The sequence below is a fragment of the Mustela nivalis genome, assembly GCF_964662115.1.
Source record: "Mustela nivalis genome assembly, chromosome: 3".
Classification (NCBI taxonomy): domain Eukaryota; kingdom Metazoa; phylum Chordata; class Mammalia; order Carnivora; family Mustelidae; genus Mustela; species Mustela nivalis.
Genome location: NC_139022.1, coordinates 103,320,697 through 103,345,664, shown reverse-complemented (window position 1 = coordinate 103,345,664; position 24,968 = coordinate 103,320,697). Strand labels below are relative to the sequence as shown.

Genomic DNA, 24,968 nt, shown 5'->3' with positions numbered 1-24,968 from the left:
CCCGATGTGGGACTCTATCACGACCTGAGCCTAAGGCAGCAGCTTAACTGACTGAGCCACCCAGGCATCCCGAAAAGTGATTGTATTAAGACTTTCTCAGTGGTGACTATAGTTAATACTCTATTGTATATTTGAAAATTGCTAAAGGAACAGATCCTAAAAGTTCTCAGCTGGGCAGGTGTGTGGAGTTGAGTGAAATCAGTGATGGGAACTAAAGAGGGCATGTATTGTGATGAGTGCACCCAAAATGCCTATAACACTGTTAACCATACTGGAATTAGGAACGACTGGCTGGCTCAGTCAGTTAAGTTTCTGTCTTCAGCTCCAGTCATGATCCCAGGGTCCTGGGATTGAGTTCTGAATCAGGCTCCCTGCTTGTTGGGGAGCCTGCTTCTCCTTCTACCTGCTGCTTCCCTGGCTTTTGCTCTCTTGCTCTCTCTCTCTCTCACTCTGACAAACAAATAAAATCTTTTAAAAAACACTGAAATTAAAATACATTTTTAAAAGTTCCCATCACAAGAAAAAATATTTTAATTCCATGTGGTCATAGATGCTAACTAGACTTACCTTCTGATGATCATTTCTTAATATATACAAATACCAAATCATTATGTTGTACTTTGGAAACTGATATCGTATCCATTATGTTACATGTCAAATATATCTCAATTTTTAAAAAGATTCCCTAAGATGCCATAAGCTTCTGCCTAATGTGTGAATCACTGGGAGAAATAACTCCTTTTTAAACAAAAACTCTGTGGACATATATTAACTAAAGATAATCACTTCTCATTCTCTCACTTGTGATATTCAGGACTCATATTCAGAATATAGGAAGAGCTACAAATCAATAGAAAAAAGGTAAATGGTCCAGTGAGAAAAATGGGCATGATACCCAAACAGCCCTACCCCCACCCAAAGGATAACCAGGTGACTAAAGACAAATTAAAGTGTCCTACTTCATCAATAATTAATCAACAGAGAAATGCAATTACACCCACCCTGAGATAGCACTTTAAAAAGATGAGGAATGCTGGGTGTTAGTAAGAATTTCAACACCTGGAGATTAGACTGCTGATCAGATTATAGATTGGTACTACCTCTTAGTAGCTTTGGGCATATGAAGGAAAGCTGAAAAGAACATACCCTATGACAGCAGTGCCTCCTCTGAGTATACACCCCCTCACCCAAAATATGTGTACATGTTCACAAAGTGACATATACAAGGGCATACTGCTATGGACAGCAGCAATTCTCGAAAGAATGGCTAAATGAGTTTGCTATATTTATACTGAAAAAGACAAAAGCAATATCCGACAGCTAGCTGCTGGCCTGATGCTCCCAGCTGGGCGATGGTGTTCCCCTATTGAACAAAAATAATTTCATAGAACACCAACATTACACAAGGCCAGTCTGTGACTGTGATGGATCAAATTTTTAAAAAGAGCATACCATAATCCTGTCTAAATACAGACAAAAAAGAACACTGTCCAATCCACAAAAATTGATGTAATATGTTTCTATCCTGGCTGATACATCAGATACATCTTGTTTGCAAGTCATAGCTTTACCTCCTTTCTCTTACCTTCTGAGAATTATTAATACACTTGACCATAGTTATCAACTCCATTTCTGACAGCATCCCATAGAGTAGAGTCCTGCTTAAACCGCCCCCCCCCCCATCACCTTGCATGAGATTAAATACCCTAAGTCCTTTCTAACACCCTTTTACAAAACTGTCTCATGATTCTCTGGGGTGTACAGAGAATTTCAACTTGTTCCACTAAGTCAGAAAATACAATTCTGTTTAATGACAGGTGAGTTCCTGATGCTCTGTAGCCAAAGGGTATTGACAATACTCTGGAATTCTCCACAGCGATGGAATGGATGAATGAGAACTAAACACAATGTCAGTCTCACCTTGAGCTACATACTGAAGGTAAGAAACTAGGTTGAAAAGATTATCCACTATAAACTTATTTATTTGACAGATATGACAAGTAGGCAGAGAGGCAGTCAGAGAGAGAGGAGGGGAAGTAGGCTCCCCGCTGAGCAGAGAGCCCGATGCGGGGCTTGATCCCAGGACCCTGAGATCATGACCTGAGCTGAAGGCAGAGGCTTAATCCACTGAGCTACCTAGGCGCCCCTCTACTATAATGTTATGGTTTTTTTTTTTACCATAGTAAAAAATATTACCGTCCATACATTTCGTTGTATACACTTTGACATGCAGCTTTTTAAGAGACAAAATTAAATTGTTTAGAGATGCACACTCAAGCCAAATGTTAAGATTTGTAATGGAGATTGAGATTTTTTGAGATGGCTTATCATTCTTAAACATTCCATGATCCCATGGTTGTAAAGGAAACTCTGAACAAGTATCCCCAAATTTCTATCTAGTCATTTTCAGGATATGTAAGTAGTCTCTTATTTCCTTTCAAATCCAAAGCCAAATGTCTTCGTTTCATTTGTCCACTATGTTTTCAGGGAAACAGAATAATATACTGATTAACAGCATAGACTCTGGAGTCAGACAAAATTAATTGAATTCCTTCTCTAATATTTATTCAGTAGGGGGTCTTGGGAGAGTAACATAATATATCCAGTCTCAGTTTCTTTGCCTGTAAAAAAAGAAATACTAATGTGGACTTCATAGAGTTGTTGCAAGGATTAAATTAAATAATGCAGGTAAACAACACAGTAAATATTACTGCCATCATAATCCTAAGTGTCAAGCCCTGCTTCCTGAGTGTTTGAGAGTTTTGGGAAGGGAATAGATTTGTGCAAATCAAGAGCCTAATTGGCCAGTTGCCCTATCAATATATCTACTGGATACCAGGTTCCTGAAAGAAACATCTAGCTCTTTTCTTTTTCCTACCTATCACTTTCAATAGTTCCCCGCCCCTCGCAGCCGTTCATTTGGCTCCAGGATCTTTCTGCTTCTCCCTTAATCTCAGGGCGGACTGTGGGGAGTATGCAAAGTAGCTTGCTTACTCGAGCTTTGCCGGTTGCTGCAGCGGCCCCAGCCGCCTCGCAGACAGGTGACTTCAGCTTGAGTGAGTATCCTCATTGGCTTCTTAATTCCCAAGGACTTTTTCCCTGAGAGGGAATTAAAAGGCGGGTTAGAGTCAGCCGTTGCTTCGGCAACAACTTGCATCCTCTACCTAATCTCTGGAATGAGAACATACCTATTAATACACTAGGTAGACTGGGGAGTTGAGTTGCTCAATGCAAATTTTCTTTCAAGTGCAAAACAGCTCACGGGGCGCGGTTAGCCCTTGGTGGCGCTGCGGTTAGAGACCGGCAAAGCCGACTGCCGCAGTTGCAGCAACCTGTTGGCAGAAAAGTGAAGTCTATCCGCAACAGGTGGTGAGTGGCTGCTGCGAGAGTGCGCCTGTGAGAACGGATGGCGGTGGCGCACAGAAAACTCCTGCAGAGCAGGCAAGTAGGGTCTCTTCTCTTTATGTTGTGCGTATCTGTGGGGAGTGCGGCCACCATCCGCTATTCAGTGGCTGAAGAGATGGAGAGCGGTTCGTTTGTGGCTAATGTGGCTAAGGACCTGGGGCTGGAGGTAGGGAAGCTGGCTGCGCGCGGGGCGCGGCTGGTTTCTGAAGGCAACAAACTGCATTTCCGTCTCCACCGTAAGACCGGGGATCTGTTCGTGAAGGAGAAACTGGATAGGGAGTCACTGTGTGGCAAAGCTGACCCGTGCGTCCTGCACTTTGAAATAGTCCTGGTGGAGCCGCTGCAGTCCTTTCGGGTTGAGGTCAGGGTATTTGATATCAATGACAATGCCCCGATTTTCCTGAACAAGGAGCCGCTTTTAAAGATTCCAGAGAGCACGCCCCTGGGTTCACGTTTTCCTCTGCAGAGCGCCCAGGATCTGGACGTGGGCCTCAATGGTCTTCAAAATTACACCTTGAGCCGCAATGCGTATTTCCATCTGCACACCCGCTTTCGCAGTCATGGGCCCAAATATGCTGAGCTGGTCTTGGATAAGCCCCTGGACAGAGAGGACCAGCCGGAAGTCAACTTGACAATTACAGCGGTGGATGGCGGGTCCCCACCCAAGTCGGGCATCGCGCACATCCGCGTGGAGGTTCTGGATGTCAATGACCACGTGCCTCAGTTCTCTAGGCTGGTGTACCGTGCTCAGGTACTGGAAAATAGCGCCAACGGTTCCTTGGTGGCCACTGTGAGTGCCACAGACCTGGACGAGGGCTCCAACAAGGAAATCACTTATTCCTTGGCTCAAAATCCAGAAGCAGTTCTCCAAACATTTCAGGTTGACTCTCACACTGGAGAGGTTCGACTGAGGGGGCCCCTAGATTTTGAAGCAATTGAAACATATGATATTGACATTCAAGCCACCGATGGAGGGGGCCTCTCTGCCCACAGCAAAGTCCTGGTGGAAGTGGTGGATGTTAATGACAATCCTCCTGAGGTGACAGTTTCCTCTGTGTCCAGCCCTCTCCCTGAGGACTCCCCACTACAAACTGTAGTGGCCCTTTTCTCTATTCGAGACCGGGATGTTCGGGTGGGAGGAAAAATCACCTGTTTCCTCAGAGAAGACCTTCCTTTTGCGGTCAAACCGACTTTCCGGAATTCTTACTCATTGGTTACTGACAGAGGCTTGGATCGGGAAGAGGTTTCAGGCTACAACATCACCATTGTTGCCATGGATACTGGACCGCCCAGTCTGTTCACAGAAACTGTGATTGAGGTGTTAATAGCTGACATTAATGACAATCCCCCAGTATTTCAGGAAGACTCCTACATTTTGACTGTTCGAGAAAACAACAGCCCAGCAATTTTTATTGGCAAAGTTCACGCTGAGGATCTAGATTTGGGTGAGAATGCCCAAGTAACATATACTCTGCTGCCTCCACAAAGTGGAGATTTATCAGTCTTTGCTTACATCTCCATAAATTCAGACAATGGGAAGCTCTATGCACTTAGAACCATGGATTATGAGGCCATTCAAAATTTTCAGTTTGTGGTAAAGGCAACTGATGGGGGCTTCCTCTCACTGAGTAGCCAGGTTACTGTCAGGGTGGTTGTTCTGGATGACAATGACAACCGCCCAATGATCTTGTACCCACTGCAGAATGGCACCTTACCCTGCAACGACCTGGTGCCCAGGTCGGCGGATGCAGGCTTCCTGGTGACCAAGGTAGTGGCTGTGGATGGTGACTCAGGTCAGAATTCTTGGCTTTCATATCATCTCCTTAAGGCCACTGACCCTGGGTTATTTTCTGTTCAACAACAAAATGGAGAAATCCGTACATTGCGGCAGATATCTGAAAGAGACCCCATGATTCAGAAACTGATCATTCTTGTTCAGGATCATGGCCAACCAGCTCTTTCCACTACTGCCTCACTCAACATCTTGCTGGTAAATGGTTTTTCTGAACCCTATCTGCAATTCCGGGATCCTTCCAAGAATCCTACAAGGGTAAATCCATCCACTAAATATTTGGTCATTTCTCTGGCTGTGCTTTCCTTTCTCTTTCTCCTCTCTGTCACGGTGATCTTTGGTATACACATCTACCAGAAGGTTAAATACAGAGAAAAGTTCACAGTTCAAGAGCATTTCTATGATGACTGTAATTTCCCTAATAACCTGGTACAAAGAGGGGCCAATGGATCATTATCTCAACCATGTCCCTATGAAATGTGCTCAGTCACTGGCACCAGCAATAGTGAGTTTCGGTTTCTTAAACGCTTTATGCCCAACTTCCCCTTCCCGCATGGCACTGGAGAGACAAAAACAGAAGCTGGCTCCCGTTTACCACCAGACTCTAATAGGAATAGGTCTCAGGGGTCAGAGGACCATGGCCAAGTACCTGACAACAGTATGTAGATTTTACTCATGAGCTATATGTAGGCATTATTTATGTCTCTCCCAAAAGTTCATTAGTCCTGGCCCTAGAAATGCTTAGTTCCATAAAGATATCCTGTTATTTTGCCTTTAAATTATTTTCCATTAGACAGTTACATATGCATAGGGATGAAAACCAGGTCCTAGTTTTGATACATCAGAAAGCAATTAGATTTGAGAAGCAGACATATATTTTATTATCACTCAGAAATTTTAGATTTTTGCCTCTCAGTATGTGGAGATCATCTTTGACTCAATATCTTGCCTGCCATCGTTCATAACAATGCAAATGCCTGGTGAATGGTGGTCCTTATAGGTAATCAGATGGAAGGAAAAGTAAAGAAAAAAAAAAGGATTGACTTATTTGAGAAGGTGAGTAAAGGCAGATATAAGACCAAAGAGATTCAGTTCAGGAATGTTTCCCAAAAATAAGTTACAGGTGATTTCTTAATGGTTGTTTAGAGCCTTAGGCAACTCTCAAACCTCTCTTTATACACTAAAGTCTATTTCATTCCTTATCAGAGAGAAATTATTTGAATGTGGGGAATGAAAGGTAGATGAGGGAAAAAATAAATTAGGCTTACTGTAGTTAACAGGTGCTAGCAGACAACTATAAAATAAAAAAAGATATAAAAGAAAAAAGTGATCATAAATACCAATTAAGTAGCCTTAAGGAAAGATACATTGTCAGATATTACCAGATTTGATTTTTCAATTTTTTCAGTTTTATTGATATATAACTGACATATAGCACTGTATAAATTCAAGGTATATGGCATAATGACTTGACTCACATGTATTGTGAAATGGTTACCAAAATAAGCTTAGTTAACAAACATGTCCCTCAATTTGAGATTGTCTTTGTCTTCTTCAGATTAGATTTATGTTATGCATTATTGGGAAGACTACCACAGAAATGATACTGTATCCTTCTCAGTGCATCATTATTGAGGTACCTGATGCCAATGTGTCCTACTTAGCAGTAATATTAATCTTTTTAAAAAATTGTGGTTAAAAGCAACACAAAATTTACCATATTAAACATTTTTAAGAATACAGTTATACTTAACATATAAAAATAGTGTTAAGGTGATATTAATTTCCATCACTTGGTTAAGATAATATCTGTAAAGTTTCTGTACTATAAAGTTACTGTTTTTTCTTGTAATTAATAAATACTTGGTGAGAGACACTTTGAAATTATGCAAATATCATGTTTCTGCTTAAACTTTTGCCTGCTAATTTGAGTATCCATTACTAGATATTTCCTATGGCAATTAACACTGTGGCATTAGAATGATAATTTTCAATTTCCATGATTCCTTTTACATTAATTAATTGAAATTCTTCTCTAAGAAAAACTTTTCCTTTCTCCTCCACTTATTCATTATGTAGTTAATTTTTAATGTATAGACTCATGGGTATATATTTTATTATTTGGGTTATAATCCAATGTTATTATTTATTTTGTTGTTCAGCAAACCCTTTATCTAGAATGAAAAGCAGTTTTTTAAAACTGGAATTATCCACATGAACACATTTTGACCAAAATAAGTATTTCTTTATAACCATATATGCTATATGATCTTAAGTATAAGTTTCTCAAATCTTGTTAAGGTTTCTTCATAATGATATTTTAACTTTAAATGAAAATTACATTAACTTTACTTAATATTTCCATTAAATTATAAAGCTATCAAATAGATACTAAACTATGAAAAGTTTAAATTTTATTATATGGGCATGTTTAGATATTTATAAGCTATGTATAATAGAGGTGTCAGTTATTCTCCTAAAAATAAGTAAATACGTTGCCTTCTCTGTCATGTCTCTATATTTTGTTGTTGCTGGTTTATTTTTTTAATTTACACACAATTAGCCAACAAACAGTACATCATTAGTTTTTGATGCATGTTCAATGATTCATTAGTTGTGTGTAATTTATTTTTTTTAAAGATTTTATTTATTTATTTGAGAGAGAGAGAGTGAGCAAGAGAGAGAGAGAGAACACAAGGAGGGGGAGGAGCAGAGGGAGAAGAAGAAGCAGACTCCCTGAGGAGCAGGAAGCCTGATGTGGGGCTTGATCCCAGGACTCCAAGATCATAACGTGAGCTGAAGGCAGACACTTACCTGACTGAGCCACCCAGATGCCCCAGTTGTATATAATTTAAAGATGAATTTGTCTCAGGGTGCCTGGGAGGCTCAGCTGATTAGGTATCTGACCCTTGGTTTGGTTCAGGTCATGATCTCAGGGTCATGAGATCCAGCCCCAAGTAGGGCTGTGCACTGGGTGTGGAGTCTGCTTGAGATTCTCTTTCTCTCTCTCTGCCCCTCTTCCTGCTCCCTCTCTCTCCCTCTCTCTCTCTCTCCATTTCTCTCTCTCTCAAAAAAAGATGAATTAGTTTCATTTGTGGAAGCAGAATTCATCCATGTAAATCCCATATAAAGGTCTATTTTCTTTTTCTTTTTTTTAAGATTTTATTTATTTGGGTGCCTGGGTAGCTCAATGGGTTAAGGCCTCTGCCTTCAGCTCAAGTCATGATCCTAGGGTCCTGGGATTGAGCCCCATGTCGGGCTCTCTGCTCAGCAGGGAGCCTACCTGCCTCTCTGCCTACTTGTGATCTCTGTCTTTTTAAAAGATTTTATTTATTTATTTGAGAGAGAGCACAAAAGCGGGCAGAGAGGCAGAGGGAGAGGAATAAGCAGACTCCCTACTGAGCAGGGAGCTTGATTCAGGGCTCCATCCCAAGACCCTGAGATCATGACCAGAGCAGAAGACAGATACTTATCCCAGGTGCCCCTTAAAGGTCTATTTTCTATACAGTTGAATGTCATCAAAGCATGCAACTGATCAGACACCTGCTCTTCAACCAAATTAAGTAACACTGTAAAAATAATATTATTAAAGTATTGGTTGTGTTTATGTAACACTGAAACAAAATATTAAAAAGTAAAAACAGTTTTCTGTTAAGCTGGTGAAATAAGTTTATGCTTCTATGTACCATGCTCTGCTCATATGAATATAGAAAAAAATAGATAAAATTTTAAAATAAAAAATTAGAAAGTATGAAACAAAAATGGAACAAACATAAAATGATGAACAGGGATGAAATCCTTGCATTTCTGAGCTGCAGGATGAAAGCTGACATTTGTTGCTATAAGTTTGGTTCTTTTTGGCTATCAGAAAAAAAATTCTCTATGCAAGATGGAGAATAAAAGCCAGGGTCACTGCTTACAGCCAGAAGCTAGAATGGGTCTATCTTTTTCATGAAAAAAAGGTTGAAAAACCAAAATACTTCTCAAGTTATGACAAACACAAATGGCTTTCCATGTTCGTATTCCATTCTCATGGATTGGAAGAACAAAATACTGTTAAAATATCCATACTACCCAATGCCATCTGTATATTTAATGCAATCCTATCAAAATGCCAACAACATTTTTCACAAAACTAGAACAAATGATCCTAAAATTTGTATGGAACCACAAAAGACCTGTAATGGCCAAAACAATCTTGAAAAACAAAAGCAAAGTAGGAATTACCACAATTCGAGATTTCAAGTTATACTACAAAGCTGTAGTAATGAAAACAGTATGGTACTGGCATAAAAACAGACATGTAGATCAATAGAACAGGATAAAAAGCCCAGAAACAAATCCATGATTACGGGTCTATTAATCTTTGACAAAAGAGATAAGAATATGCAATGGGGAAAGGACAGTCTCTTTAACAAATGGTGTTGAAAAAACTGGACAGCTATATGCAAAAGAATGGGCCATTTTCTTACACCATACACAAAAATAAACTCAAAATGGACTAAAGAGAATATTATTCAGCCATATAAAGAATGAAATCTTTCCATTTGCAACAATGTCGGTGGAGCTAGAGAGTAATAAGGCTAAGCAAGTTAAGTCAGTCAGAGAAAGACAAATACCATATGATTTCATTCATATGCGAAATTTAAGAAACAAAAGAAGTGAAAAAGACAAGCCAAGAAAGTCTTTTTTAAAAAAAAGATTTATCCATTTATTTGAAAAAGAGAGAGAGAGTTTGCCTGTGAGTTGGGAGAGGGACAGGAGGGAAGAACAGATCAAGAGGAAGAGGGACAAGCAGACTTTGCACCAAGAGGAGCCCAATATGGGGCTCCATCCCACGACCCCAAGACCATGACTGGAGCTGAAATCGAGTCAGCCAGCCAACCAACTGAGCCACCCAGGTAAGCCACCCCATCAGACTCTTACCTATAGAGAACAAACTGAAAGTTACAAGAGGGGATATGGGCAGGAGGATGAATATAATAGGAAACAGAGATTAAAGAGTACACTTACATGATAAGCATTGATAATGTATAGTATTATTGCTTCACTATGTTGTACACCTGAGAGTAATATAGCATGGTATGTTAACTATTCTGAAATTAAAATTAAAAATTTAATACACAATGAATCACTGAACACTACATCAAAAACTAATGATGTACTATATTTTCACTAACTGAATATAATAAAAATTTAATAATTTTTTAAGAAGAAAGTCTTAATAAAGAAATAAAAAATATGAATAAGAACCAAATGGAAATTTTAGAACTGGAGATACACAGTAGCCCAAATAAAAAGTTTAGTGGATAGGCTGAACAGTAGAAGGGAGGAAAGAGACAAAAGAATCAGAAATAAAGAGCAATCAAAATTACCTAATCTGAACAAGAAAGAAAATATACTGAAAAATAAATGCACAGAGCTTCAGAGATATATGGGAAAATAATAAAAGATATAATATTTGTGTCATTGGTGTCCTAATAGGAAAGGAGAAGGAAGATAGGGGTACTCAAAGAGACAGACTGAAAACCTACTCAAATTTGGCAAAAGATATAAATGTGGATATTTAAAAAGCTGAGCAAACTTCAAACAGGAAAAAAACAAAGAAATCTACATCAAACTTCTGAAAATTAAGACAAAAAGTCTTGAAAGCAGCTAGAGAAAAATGACACATTACCTATAGGGGGAAGATAATTTGAATTATAGGGGATTTTTCATCAGAAATAATAGAGGCTAGAAGCAAGTAATACAATGTTTTTAGTGACGGAAAGAAAAGAACTGTCAACCCAGTATCCCATACCATTAAAATATCCTTCAGGAATAAGACATCAAGACATTCTCAGATTAAGGAAAACTAAAAGACTCTGTCATCAGCAGACTGACCCTAAAAGAATGGCTAAGACAAGTTCCTCAAACAGACAGGAAATAATTTGAAAAAGAAACTTGAAATATCAGGAAGGAATAACAAGCACCGTGAGTTTTTAAAAAATGGGTGAACACAATAGACTTTCTTCTCCTCTTGGGTCTTCTAAATTATGTTTAAACAAAAATGATAATACTGCCCGATGTGGTTCTGAACATATATAGAGGGAATAAACAAGACAATATTATAAACAAGATAGAGAGTAAAGACACAGAGGGGAGGTAAGATCTTTATACTGCATTCAAACAGGTGAAATGATGACACCAGTAGACTGTGAGAAGTTATCTATGTATAATACTTAGAAGCAGCTGCTAAAAAGCCTTATAAAGCAATATACTCAGAAACACTATAGATAAAATCAAAATTTTAAAAGTGGTCAAGTAACCTACAGAAAGCTAGAGAAAATGAAAACAGAAACAAAAAACAGAAAACAAAAAATAATTGGGGCGCCTGGGTGGCTCAGTGGGTTAAGCCTCTGCCTTCAGCTCAGGTCATGATCTCAGAGTCCTGGGATCGAGCCCCACATCGGGCTCTCTGCTCAGCAGGGAGCCTGCTTCCTCCTCTATCTCTGCCTGCCTCTCTGCCTACTTGTGATCTCTGTCTGTCAAATAAATAAATAAAATCTTTAAAAAAAATAAAATGGCAGGGTTTCCTTGGTGGCTCAGTTGGTGAGGCATCTGACTCTTAATTTTGGCTCAGGTTATGATCTCAGGGTCCTGAGATTGAGCCCATATTGGGTTCTGTGCTCAGCCAGGAATCTGCTTGAAATTCTCTCTCCTTCTTCCTCTGCCCCTCCCCCTGCTTACATGTGCATGCACTCTCTCAAATAAATAAATCTTTAAAAAAATAAAATGGCAGACTTAAGCCCTAGTTTATGAATAATTACACTAAATGTAAAAAAATCAAAGTACACCAATTAAAGACAAGTTGGCAAAATGGACTAAAAAACATTTCAGTATATCTATCTGTAATAAATTCACTTCAAATATAACAGTACAGGCTAGTTGAAAGTAAAAGGATGGGAAAAGATAAACCATAAATATCTTAATAAAAGAAAGCAGGTATGGCCATATTAATACCTGAGATTTCAGAGAAAGAGAATTACCAGAGGCAGAAAGGAACATAATAGAGTGATAAGAAAGTCAGTTCATTAAGAAGACATACGGATCCTAAAAAACAAAAAAAGAAGAAGACGACATAGGGATCCTAAATATACATGTATGAAACAAGAGAACTGCAAAATATGTGAACCAAAAACTGATAGAACTGAAAGGAGAAAAAGACAAATTCACACCTGTAGTTTGGAGACCTTGACACCTCTCTCAACCATTGACAAGAAGAAGCAGACAAACTCAGCAAGAATTCAACAATAGGGGTGCCTGGGTGGCTCAGTGGGCTGAGCCTCTGCCTTCAGCTCAGGTCATGATTTCAAGGTCCTGGATCATGCCCCGCATCAAGCCCACATTGGGCTCTCTGCTTAGTAGGGAGGCTGCTTCCCTCTCCCCTTCTGCCTGCCTCTCTGCCTATTTGTGATCTCTTTGTCAAATAAATAAAATCTTTAAAAAAAAAAAAACAAGAAATTCAACAATGTCATCAGGTAGTAGGATCCAACAGACATTTATAGAATACTTGATCAAAAAGAACAGAGTTTATATTCTTTCTGAGTGCTCACAGAACATATACCAAGCTAGATTATATCCTGGCCATAAAACAATCATCAGCAAATTTAAAGTAATTAAAATGATACAGAAATTGCTCTGCAACCACAATAAAAGCAAACTAGAAATTGGTAATAGACAAGATGAAAATCTCCAAAACACTTAAACCCTAAATAATACACATTTAAATTATGTATGTGTCAAGGAAGAAGTGTAAAGGGAAATTTTAAAAAGCATTGAAAGGAAAGGACCCTAATCAATAAAATCATGGGAAAAGGGAAAGATCACAACTAATACTAAGAAAATAGAAGCAAAATTACTAGAAATTATTGCTAGCAACGGTATGCCAACAAATTAAACAATCTGGAAGAAATGGATGCATTTCTGGAAACTTTTAAACTACCAAGACTGAAAAAGTTAGAAATAGACAATCTGAACAGACCAATAACCAGCAAGGAAATTGAAGCGATAATCAAAAAACTCCCCCAAAACAAGAGTCCAGAGCCAGATGGCTTCCCAGGGGAATTCTACCAAACATTTGGAGAAGAAAAAGTACCTATTCTACTGAAGCTGTTTCAAAAAATAGAAATGGAAGGAAAACTTCCAAACTCGTTCTATGAGGCCAGCATTACCCTGATCCCCAAACCAAGGACTCCATCAAAAAGAGAATTACAAACCAGTATCCCTGATAAACACTGATGCCAAAACACTCAACAAAATCCTAGCCAATAGGATGTAATAGTACCTTAAAAGGATTATTACCATGACCAGGTAGGATTCATTCCTGGGATGGAAGGGTGGTTCAAAATTTGGAAAGACAAGAACCATATGACCCTCTCAATTGATGCAAAAAAAGCATTTGACAAAATACAGCATCCTTTCCTGATTAAAACTCTTCAAAGTATAGGCATAGAGGGTAATACCTCAATATCATAAAAGCTATCTATGAAAAGCCCACAGTGAATATCATTCTCAATGGGAAAAACTAATTTTCCCTTAAGGTCAGGAATGCAACAGGGATGCCCACTGTCACCATTAGTGTTCAACAGAGTACTAGAAGTCCTAACCCCAGCAATCAGACAACAAAAAGAAAAGACATTTAAATTGGCAAAGAAGCCAAACTCTATCTTTTCGCAGATGACATGATACTTTGTGTGGAAAACCCAAAAGACTCCACCCCGAAATTATTAGAACTTATACAGGTAGGATACAAAATCAGTGCACAGAAATCAGTTGCATTTCTATATACTAACAATGTAACTGAAGAAAGAGAAATTAAGGAATCAATTTCTTATCAATCAGGAATCGACAATAGCACCAAAAACCATAAGATACCTAGCAATAAACCTAACCAAGGAGGTAAAGAATCTATACTCTAGAAACTACAGAACACTTATGAAAGACACTGAGGAAGACACAAAGCAATGGAAAACCATTCCATGCTCAAGGATTAGAAGAATAAACATTGTGAAAATGTCTATGCTACCCAGAACAATCTACACATCCAATGCAATCCCTATCAAAATACCATCAACATTTTTCACAGAGCTGAAACAAACAATCCTAAAATTTGTATGGAACCAGAAAAGACCCCTAATGACCAGAGGAATGTTGAAAAAGAAAACTAAAACTAGGGCATCACAATGCCTGACTTCAAGCTATATTACAAAGCTGTGATCATCAAGACATCATGGTATTGGCACAAAAACAGACACATAGATCAGTGGAACCAAATAGAGAGCCCTGAAATGGATCCTCAACTCTATGGTCAACTAATCTTTGACCAATCAGAAAAGAATATCCAATGGAAAGGAGACAGTCTCTTCAATAAATGATGCTGGGAATATTGGAAGCCACATACAGAAGAATGAAACAGGACCATTCTCTTACACCATACACAAAGATAAACAAACTCAAAATTGATGAAAGACCTCAGTGTGAGACAGGAATCCATCAAAATCCTAGAGGAGAACACAGGCAGTAACCTCTTTGACACTGGCCACAGCAACTTCTTGCAAGAAATGTCTCTCAAGGCAAGAAAAGCAAAAACAAAAATGAACTTTTGGGACTTTATCAAGATAAAAAGCTTCTGCACAACAAAGGAAATAGTCAACAAAACTAGGAGGCAACCCACAGAATGGGAGAAGATATTTGCAAATGACATTACAGATAAAGAGCTGGTATCGATGATCTATAAAGAACTTACCAAACTCAGGGGCACCTGGGTGGCTCAGTGGGTTAAGCCTCTGCCTTTGGCTCAGGTCATGATCTCAGGGTCCTGGGATTGAGTCCCGCGTCAGGCTCTCTGCTCACGGGGAACTTGCTTCCCCCCCTCTCTGCTTGTCTCTCTGCCTACATGTGATCTCAATCTCTCAAATAAATAAATAAATAAATAAAATCTTAAAACATATTTTTAAAAAAGCTTACCAAACTCAACACCCCAAAACAAATGATCCAGTCAAGAAATGGGCAGAAGATATGAACAGACACTTCTCCAAGGAAGACATCCAAATGGACAACAGACATATGAAAAAATGCTCCACATCACTTGCCATCAGGGAAATTAAAATCAAAATCACATTGAGATACCACCTTACACCAGTTAGAATGGCCAAAATTAACAAGACAGGAAACAACAAATGTTGGAGAGGATATGAAGAAGGGGGAACCCTCTTACACTGTTGGTAGAAATGCAAGTTGGTACAGCTACTCTGGAAAACAGTATGGTGGTTCCTCAAGACATTAAAAATAGAGCTACCGTACAATGCAGCAATTGCACTACTGGGTATTTACCCCAAAGATACAGATATAGTGAAAAGAAGGGACATATGCACCCCAATGTTCATAGCAGCAACGTCCACAATAGCCAAACTCTGGAAAGAGTGAAGATGCCCTTCAACAGATGAACAGATAAAGAAGATGTGGTCCATATATACAATGGAATATTAGTCATCAAAAAGGATAAATACCTACCATTTGCATCAACAAGGGTGGAACTGTAGGGTATTATGCTAAGTGAAATAAGTCAAGCAGAGAAAATTATCATATGATTTCACTCCTATATGGAATATAAGAAATAGGGCAGAGGACAATAGGGGATGGGAAGGAAAACTAAATGGGGGACGCCTGGGTGGCTCAGTTGGTTAAGCAGCTGCCTTCGGCTCAGGTCATGATCCCAGCATCCTGGGATCGAGTCCCACATTGGGCTCCTTGCTCCGCAGGGAGCCTGCTTCTCCCTCTGACTCTGCCTGCCACTCTCTCTGCCTGTGCTTGCGCTCTCTCTCTCTCTGACAAATAAATAAAATCTTAAAAAAAAAAAAACTAAATGGGAAGAAATCAGAATGGGAGACAAACCATGAGAGACTCTTGACTCCAGGAAACAAACAGGGGTGCGGATGGTGGGAGAGTGGAGGATGGGGTAACTGGGTGATGGGCATTAAGGGGGCACATAATGTGATGAGCACTGGGTGTTATACACAGCTAATGAATCAATGAACATTATATCAAAAACTAATGATGTACTATAAGTTGTCTCACTGAATTTGAATAAGAAATAATTTCTCAAAAAACACAAACTACCATAGCTCACCCAATATGAAATGGGTAGTTTGAATAGCCCTGAAAGTATTAAGAAAATTGAATTTGTAATTTAAAAATCTCTCTCTACTCCCCATACCCTCCATCCAAGTCTGATTAAAATAACTGGAATTTTTTTTATGCCTCACATATTAACCATTTTTTTTGTTCAGTAAGAACATTTAAGATCTGCTTTCATAGAAATTTTCAAATATATAATACAATATTGTTAACTGTAGTTACCATGCCATAAGATCCCCCCAGAACTTATTCATCCTATAACTGGAAGTTTATATCCTCTGACCAACATTTCCTCATTTCTCTCAGTCCCATCCCTTGCCAACCACCATTCTATTATGTTTCTATGACTTTGGCTTTTTTAGATTCCATGAACAAGTGAGAACCTACATTATTTGTCTTTCTCTGTTGGAATTAATTCACTTAGCCTAATGCCCCTGGCCCATCCATGTTTTCATAAGTGGCAGGAACATCTTCATTTTTATGGCTTAATAATACTCCCATATATTATATATTCTCATATATATATATATATAATATTTTCTTTACCCTTCCATCAGTTGATGATGCTTACTGTTTTTTTCCATGTCTTGGGTTTTTGTGAATAATGCTTTAGTGAACATGGAAGTGCAGATATCTCTTTGAGACAGTTTTATTTCCTTCAAATATATGCCCAGAAGTAGAATTGCAAGATCATACGATAGTTCTATTTTCATTTTTTAAAGATTTATTTATTTATTATTTGAGAGAGAGAGAGCAAGAGAGAGAGTGCTTGAGTGAGTGGGGAAAGGAGAAGAGGGAGAGAAAGACTCTCAAGCAGACTCCCGACTAAGCGAAGAGCCGGACCTGGGGCTGGATCTCATGACCCTGAGATCATGATCTGAGCTGAAATCAAGAGTTGTACACAACTGATTGAGCCACCCAGACACCCCTATTTTCTTTCCTTCTCTCTCTTTCTTTTCTTTTCTCTTTCTTTCTTTCTTTTTCTTTTTCTTTTAGGAACGTCTATACTATTTTCCACAGTGGCAGTAGCAATGTACATTCCCACCAACAGTGCAAATGGGTTTCTTTTTGGAAGTCATTCAGGCTTACATTTGTTTGAAGGGGTAAACAGGACTATTGATAAGTTCCTGTTTTCATAGTATTACCACTAATAATTATTAGCATTTATGAAACACTGTGATGTTCCAAGCACTAGGCTGAACATTTCATAAGCACTGTTTCACTGGGGTGACTGAATGACTCAGTCTGTAGAGCATGAAATTCTTGATCTTGGGGTCTTGAGTTTAAGGCCCAGGTTGGGCATAGAGGTTACTTTAAAAAAATTCCCTTGTAAGTACTGTTGCACTAAGTTCTCACAACTTCATGAAGTAGATAACATTATTATATCCACTTTTTTCACATGAGGAAAGTGATGTTTGAGGGGATTAGGTGATTCTCTTAAAATATATGAAGTAGTAGAATAAAATATATGAAGTAGTAGAGGCAGGATTTTAATATTAATCCTTTGACTATAAAAGCCCATACTCTTAATCACCACATTAAAAGATGGTTTTTACACAACAAACTACTCACACATGCACGTACACAACCTGCAGAACTCTCTTTTAAATTGAGTATTAGTTTATGTGTACCAGATCAAATTGGATACAAGGGTTCATCCCTAGCCTTTCAGTGGTCATCCAGGCCACTTCATGAAAGGCCCTGTGCTGTTATCTGAAAGACTGCTTTGCATTTCACATAAGCCATGACCTTCCCATCTTTTCAGAGAATCTCATTTCTTGCAAAATCACAAGTACTTCATCTGCAGTAGAAAATAATTTCAATGGGTTTGTGTTTAAGCTGATACCATAAAATGCAGCTAGCTCAACTAGTTAAAAACTTCACCTCCTTTCCTGATATCTCATTTCTGTTCTTACTTAAATTTCCCTTTTGAGTGGTCACCATGCCTGTGAAGATCTCTATCTTAGCACTTACCTCCTGTATCATAATTGTCTCTTTATCTGTGTCCCCCTTCCAGGCTGTAACTTCCTGGGGTGTAGGCACCAGGCTTTACTCAATTTTTATATCCCCAATACATTTTGCAGGACTTGAATATAATCCCAAACAAACACCTGCTGATGAATTAATAAATTCATCAGGTGCGTGGCCAAATGGGTGACCTGTCTGAAAGGGCAGAAATCCAGTTCAAGTTACTCTCAAATCGTACAGCTGTGATAATATAATAAAACAATTGGTAATTAGAAATAGAATAAAACCGTACACTATTAATTGTTTCTTTCCACACTGGTTAAACCAAAAATCGGAGAAGTGATATGAAGAAATCGTGTAAGAACTGTGCCACTAGAAGACGTGACGATGACGATTTTGACAGTTTCTGCCGGAAAGCGCTGTACACACCAAGTTTTCCGTTTGGACGCCTGGTGGTGCTACAGGCTAAAAAGTAGGAGGAGGAGCCTGGCATTTCCGCAGACTCCATCTTCGAAAAGACGAAATCTGAAAGGTACTGGGGATGGACGCGGCTTGGGAAACGTCGGCTGCAAGCTCAGATTTCAGACTTGCCTTCAAATGAATGAGGACAAGACAGAAGTTGACGTTATTCCTCTTACACGACTTCCCAATTCTTCTTTTATTAAAGACAACGCACTCAGAGGATGTGCAGGAAACTGTGCGAGAGAGAAAGCTGGCAGAAAAGGCGAGTGTTGAATTTTTTTCCTTTTCTTCCGGGGCGTATTGCCGGCGGCCCAGGAAAAGGAAGGCGGCTGTTAATGGCCGAACGTCCCGGAGATTTGGCGCTGGCGGCGGGAAAGGAAGCATCTGTGCACCTGTGGGAGGACACATGGGAGCAGAGTGGTTTCCAAAGAGATCCAAGAATATTTTAGATCCTCCCAAAGAAGAGCCTTTTCTCCCAAACAGGAAACCAGACCTGTAGGAGCTCTGCATTTCCAAACCTGTAAACTTCTTTTTTGGTTTTCTGGGCAAAAGGTATGAGTCTAGAATGTTCTCTCTTTGAAAAATTCTTCTGAAAGTTGCAGAATGTGCACCGCAGACATGCATGAGATTTAGGTGAATTTTCTGTCATTGGAAACTACACCATCAGTTCAATTTCCATTCTCACAGTAAAGTGCGATGCAATAGTGGGATAAGTAATTTGCTCATTCGTGGGGGAAAACTCGCTGGATGAAGAACAACCCAAGGTAAGTTTAACTGTTACAGAAAGGGGTGGTAGTAATCAGCACTAGTTTGGGACCTCCTAGGTCCGAATGCTGACAACCAGTGAAAACCCTTGAGAGGCACGCCCTCCGTAACCTGGTTGTCAGAAGTCTCTGCTGAAGATGTGGTCTTCGTAAATCATTAAGAAACTGCTCGCTGAATTCTCCAGGCTCACTAAATCCCCGAGCCTCTGGAAAGTACTCGCCAAACATTTTAATTACTGCTGATACTTGTGCATTATAAATATGCACTGCAGGAAATTTACCAGGCCATTTCAGGACTACAGGGCGAATACTCAGGAAATTCACAACAGAAATACTGTCAGAAATTTTTTCCCTGTGAATGATGTTGGATGACACTCCTGTTGGATGACAATTCCATAGAATTGGTCATGCTGACACTTGTCTGCTCATCCTAAAAAACTTCCAGAAACAGACTTCACCTCTTTAAGGATCATCATCTAAAACACTCTGAACTAAAAAGAAAATATCTTGGTCTTTCCTTACAGACTTTTTCCCCCATAAATGTTAAAAATATTACCTACTCTGCCAAACTAATGCAGAACAGAGAGAAGAGAGATGCGTGCTTGTGACATCACTTTATCTTCAATGAAATTAAGTTCTTTGGAGCTGAAAATAAGACATTAATTAGGTAGACACAGCTATCATCCTTGGTATTCTTGCTTTTGGAGTCTGGATAAAAAGTAGAGGAAAACATTCCTTTCTGAATAGCATAGTTGCTGCTTTATGGCTCTACCTTTAGTAGTATTTTCTTTTCTTCTGAAGCATAGTGACACTAATTTAGAATCAGCAAGTACTGATGACTTAGCTGTTTTTATCTTTTTATTTACTTCACAAAGGTCTTGGTTTAGAAGCAGTAGCCTCTTTATTAAGTACAGAAAAAGAGTGCATTGTTTTCTCCACAGGCCTAATTTCATCTTTCACAAAGGTAAGTTAGCCCTAAAACTTTGTATAGACTATGCTGGGAGGTATCCCAATGCTTGACAAGGAAACTCATCCCAATCTATCCATAAAATGATAATCTTCAAGAGGGAAGTCTTCCCAGTGGAGGCCAGCATGTGTATTTTGTCATTTTTTGCTTTCCTTGATATTTCATAGGTGATGGCCCATAAATTGTGGGAGTCTACTTTTCAGCCAGTCCATCTCCTAAATTCAAATAACTATTTGATTACCAATATGTAGTTTTTACTTATTTGATATTCATTTTATTTTGATGACACTGAGACAAAATCAAATACAGATATAAAATCACAGGGGAAAAGTGATTGATAGAAATAAATGTCTCATTATTTAAGGGGTAAACCACTGAGTTGCTGTGTAGCTTATTTATTATTATGCTAAATTTGTATTTATTCATTTTGCTAAGTTTTCTTATTAATAACAAAAATAATGCATTTTTAGCAATTAATAGCTCAGCATCTCCAATACATTAAAAGGAAGTGCCGGGTGCCTGGGTGGCTCAGTGGGTTAAGCCGCTGCTTTCGGCTCAGGTCATGATCTCAGGGTCCTGGGATCGAGTCCCGCATCGGGCTCTCTGCTCGGCAGGGAGCCTGTTTCCCTCTCTCTCTCTGCCTGCCTCTCCATCTACTTGTGATTTCTCTCTGTCAAATAAATAAATAAAATCTTTAAAAAAAATAAAATAAAAGGAAGTGCCATTTAATATGGAGTGGCAGAACACTCCCATCTTTTCTTTGCATCAGTGTTTAATACTCTCCAATACAGTTTAGAATTATCAAAGGCAGAGGATACAAAAGCATGATATGCCTCAGTGAAATCTAATTGTTGATTTTTAATGTATATATAATAGCTGCTGAAAAAATAAAATACACATTATCCAACACACTGGATAATAAGCATATTATGTAAATACAAAATAATTGATATTTCCATTTACCTTTCTAAAAAATTTTTTCTATTTTTCTGGAGAATTTGAAAAACTAAGAGAGGCCTAATAATGACACTGAAGGCTTAGATGGTAGAGCAGCCCAATTGCAGATACTGTACTGTATGCTTCATATTACACTATCCTGACTTTGAGAGTTGTATTGGAAGCCTGAGACTGTGGTGGTATAAATAACAGAAAGAAATATTAGTGTGATAAATTTGATTTATCACAAATTAGATTGTGCAAAGCCATGTTTGCTAAGAAGTTAGAAGGAATAAGGGAATACTTAAAGCCCAACCTAAGGCAAACTTACTCTGTTTACTCTATTTTACTTAGCATATACCATTGAGGAAACTGAACTGCTGTAGAATTCTATTCCAAATGCACTGTAGAGTGGTTCCTTCATTGCTAATTTCACAGATATTTTGGGCCTGAGAGTGGGGAAGCTATTGATGGTAGTTGCTATCTGGGGGCAGCGAGTGAATATGAGGGGGTAAGTAATATTTCTAAAGATAAAAGACAGCATTCTCAAACCAACAGATTCAGGATTTGCTACTAAATGGAAATTGGGGTGCACCTGGGTGGCTCAGTGGGTTAAGCGTCCAACTCTTTTTTTTTTTTTAAAGATTTTATTTATTTATTTGACAGAGAGAAATCACAAGTACACTGAGAGGCAGGCAGAGAGAGAGAAGGAAGCAGGCTCCCCGCTGAGCAGAGAGCCCGATGCGAGACTCGATCCCAGGACCCTGAGATCATGACCCGAGCCGAAGGCAGCGGCTTAACCCACTGAGCCACCCAGGCGCCCCAGCGTCCAACTCTTGATTTTGGCACAGGTCATGATCTGGGGGTCATGAGATTGAGCTCAGTATTGGGCTCTGCCCTGGGCATCGAGCCTGCTTAAGCTATCTAAGTAAATACATAAATAGAAATTGGATCCAGAGTTGGTATACAGATTGAGACATAGATGCTGAATTTGTAGTTGCTAAAGTAAAATCCTTTGCATTTTTCTGAGTTGAGATTCACAGATATAACTAATTCACCAGTGTTCTTGGACTTGAGAATACTGCCAGAAATCCAATAGAGCATTCACGTAGCAACCAAAGTCCATAAAGATGGCAGGACTTGGATATAAACAATAGTATTCATAAGTATACCTTGAATGCTGATTCCCATGACTACTCTTGACAACTGCCAGAACAATGGTCACAGGAAATATCCAAAACTGGAATGGCAGATTTCTCAGTGAAAAGAAATAGACTGAGTTTAATTTAAGAATAACAGTATTGGATGGTCACTACTGTTAGCCAGATCAAAGTCTGCACTGGTCTTCATCAGAAAAGTTGCTCGTTGTCAGTTATTTTGCCCAGCTGTATTATAAATTATTATTAATAATACAGATATATTATTAAGTAATAATTATTTATTTATTAATAATACAGATAATATTATTAATCCCAGAAGTCTTCCCTCCCTGGCTGCCACATTGTTTGTCAGAGAATTGGATATAAGATATAACAGAGGGGCGCCTGGGTGGCTCAGTGGGTTGGGCCACTGCCTTCGGCTCAGGTCATGATCTCAGGGTCCTGGGGTCGAGTCCCGCATCGGGCTCTCTGCTCAGCAGGGAGCCTGCTTCCCTCTCTCTCTCTCTATCTGCCTCTCCATCTACTTGTGATTTCTCTCTGTCAAATAAATAAATAAAATCTTTAAAAAAAAAAAGATATAACAGAAATATCTTTAAGGTTTTTCTGGGCTACTAAAGACTTAATGAAAACTTCTAATGAAGCATAGATATTGGTTTTTAAAAACCCACTAATAAAACCCATAGATTCTAAAGCAATATTGAAGAACAGTGTGTATTCCAAGATCAATCATCATGAAAGACTTTCTGGAAAATATACTGTCCTGATGTAAAAAAACAAAACAAAAAAAAAACAACCAGTCTATCCCTGGGGCACCTGGCTGCCTCAGTTGGTTAAGCATCCAACTCTTGCCAGTACCAGGCAAGATACTTATTTCACAAAGCTCAAGTAAACAGGATTTTTTTGACAGTAAAGGTCACTCAAGCAGGGGAAATGAAGAAGCTACTTTCTTTCCCCAGAACAAATATGCAACTAATGGTTTGGAAAGGGAAACTTGCATAAAAATCTTGATAGATTATGGAAGAACTTAGTTGTTTGTATACTTAATAGAGTCAAAAGCAAAGTAAGTGTTACAACAGGCCCACAGTTTCCACCTTACGTGCCAGAACACTCCCTATGAAATGAGTTTAATCTTTTGGGATTACTGTGATATTAATATAACTATAGTCATGAAAATAATAATATCAAAATACAAGTAGGCATTTATTTTCTAAATGTTAAGAAAAGGGATCTGTGATTGCCTGGTATTTTTTTTTACCAAACTGCAGAAAATAAATGGGAGATCTAAAAAGCGTTATACCATTATGACAATTTTTTGGAAATTACAGGGGATAGAGGAACAGGTTAAATGATACCACAAGGAAATAATCAAACAAATTCAGAATGTAGAACATCTTACAACACAACAGGTCTGGATACTTTAAAGAATTCAGTATCATAAAAGGGGACTGTTCCAGAATAAATAGATTCAACACCTAATACAATCCTGAAACTTGGTTTAAAAATGAATTTTCTAAGACATTATTTATAATAAGTGGTTAAAAAGTATGTTTGTAAAAGGATCTCAGGAATACATATGAGTCCTTATCAAAATTGAATAAAACTGAGAAAGAATAATGGAAAAATAATGAGATTTAATGGGGACTGGATTTCAGATAATATCATGGAATCATTGTTAATTTTGTTAAGTGTGCTGGTAGGATCATGATTATGTAGGATAATGTCCTTAGACTTAGGAGATGTCTTCTGAAATATTTAGAGGTGAAGTGCAGGTATTTGTATGTAGAATTAAAATGTAAAAATATACAGATAGAACAAATATGGTAAATATGGTAAAAAAATAAGTTTCAAATTTGGATGGAGGGTAGAAGTATGTTTAAGTATTTTAACTTTTCTATATATTAGAAACGTTTCTCAATACAAATATTGAACTTTTTTATCAGAATGAGAGAAAGAGTACAAGTGGGGAAGAGGGGCAAAGGAAGAGAGAGAGAGAGAGAGAGAAACTTAAGCAGGCTTAAGTTCCATCGAGGATGGAACCTGATGTGGGTTTGGATCTCACAACCCTAAGATTATGACTTGAACATAAATCAAGAGGCAAGAGGCACTGAACCAACTGAGCCACTCAGGTTCCCCCAAATATTTAATTAAATAGACTTAATTTTTTAGAGCAGTTTTGGGTTTTACAGAAAATTGAGCAGATAGTACAAGAGTTCCCATATAACCACTTTCTCTCATAGTTCCCTAGTATTAACACCTTGCATTAGTGTGGTACATTTATTATAATTAATTAACCAATACTGATCCATTATTATTAACTAGAGTCTGTAGTTTATGTT

The 24,968-nt window shown here is 38.5% G+C and overlaps 1 protein-coding gene across 1 annotated transcript; it reads left to right on the top strand.

Moving 5' to 3' along the window:
- Positions 1-3,385: 3,385 nt before the first annotated feature.
- On the top strand, positions 3,386-5,863 carry PCDHB1 (protocadherin beta 1; the record flags this gene model as incomplete). The annotated part of the gene is made up of 1 exon (XM_082725334.1): positions 3,386-5,863. The coding sequence occupies exon 1, from the start codon at positions 3,407-3,409 to the stop codon at positions 5,861-5,863; it is 2,457 nt and encodes an 818-aa protein (XP_082581460.1). The 5' UTR covers positions 3,386-3,406.
- Between the last annotated feature and the right edge of the window lie 19,105 nt (positions 5,864-24,968).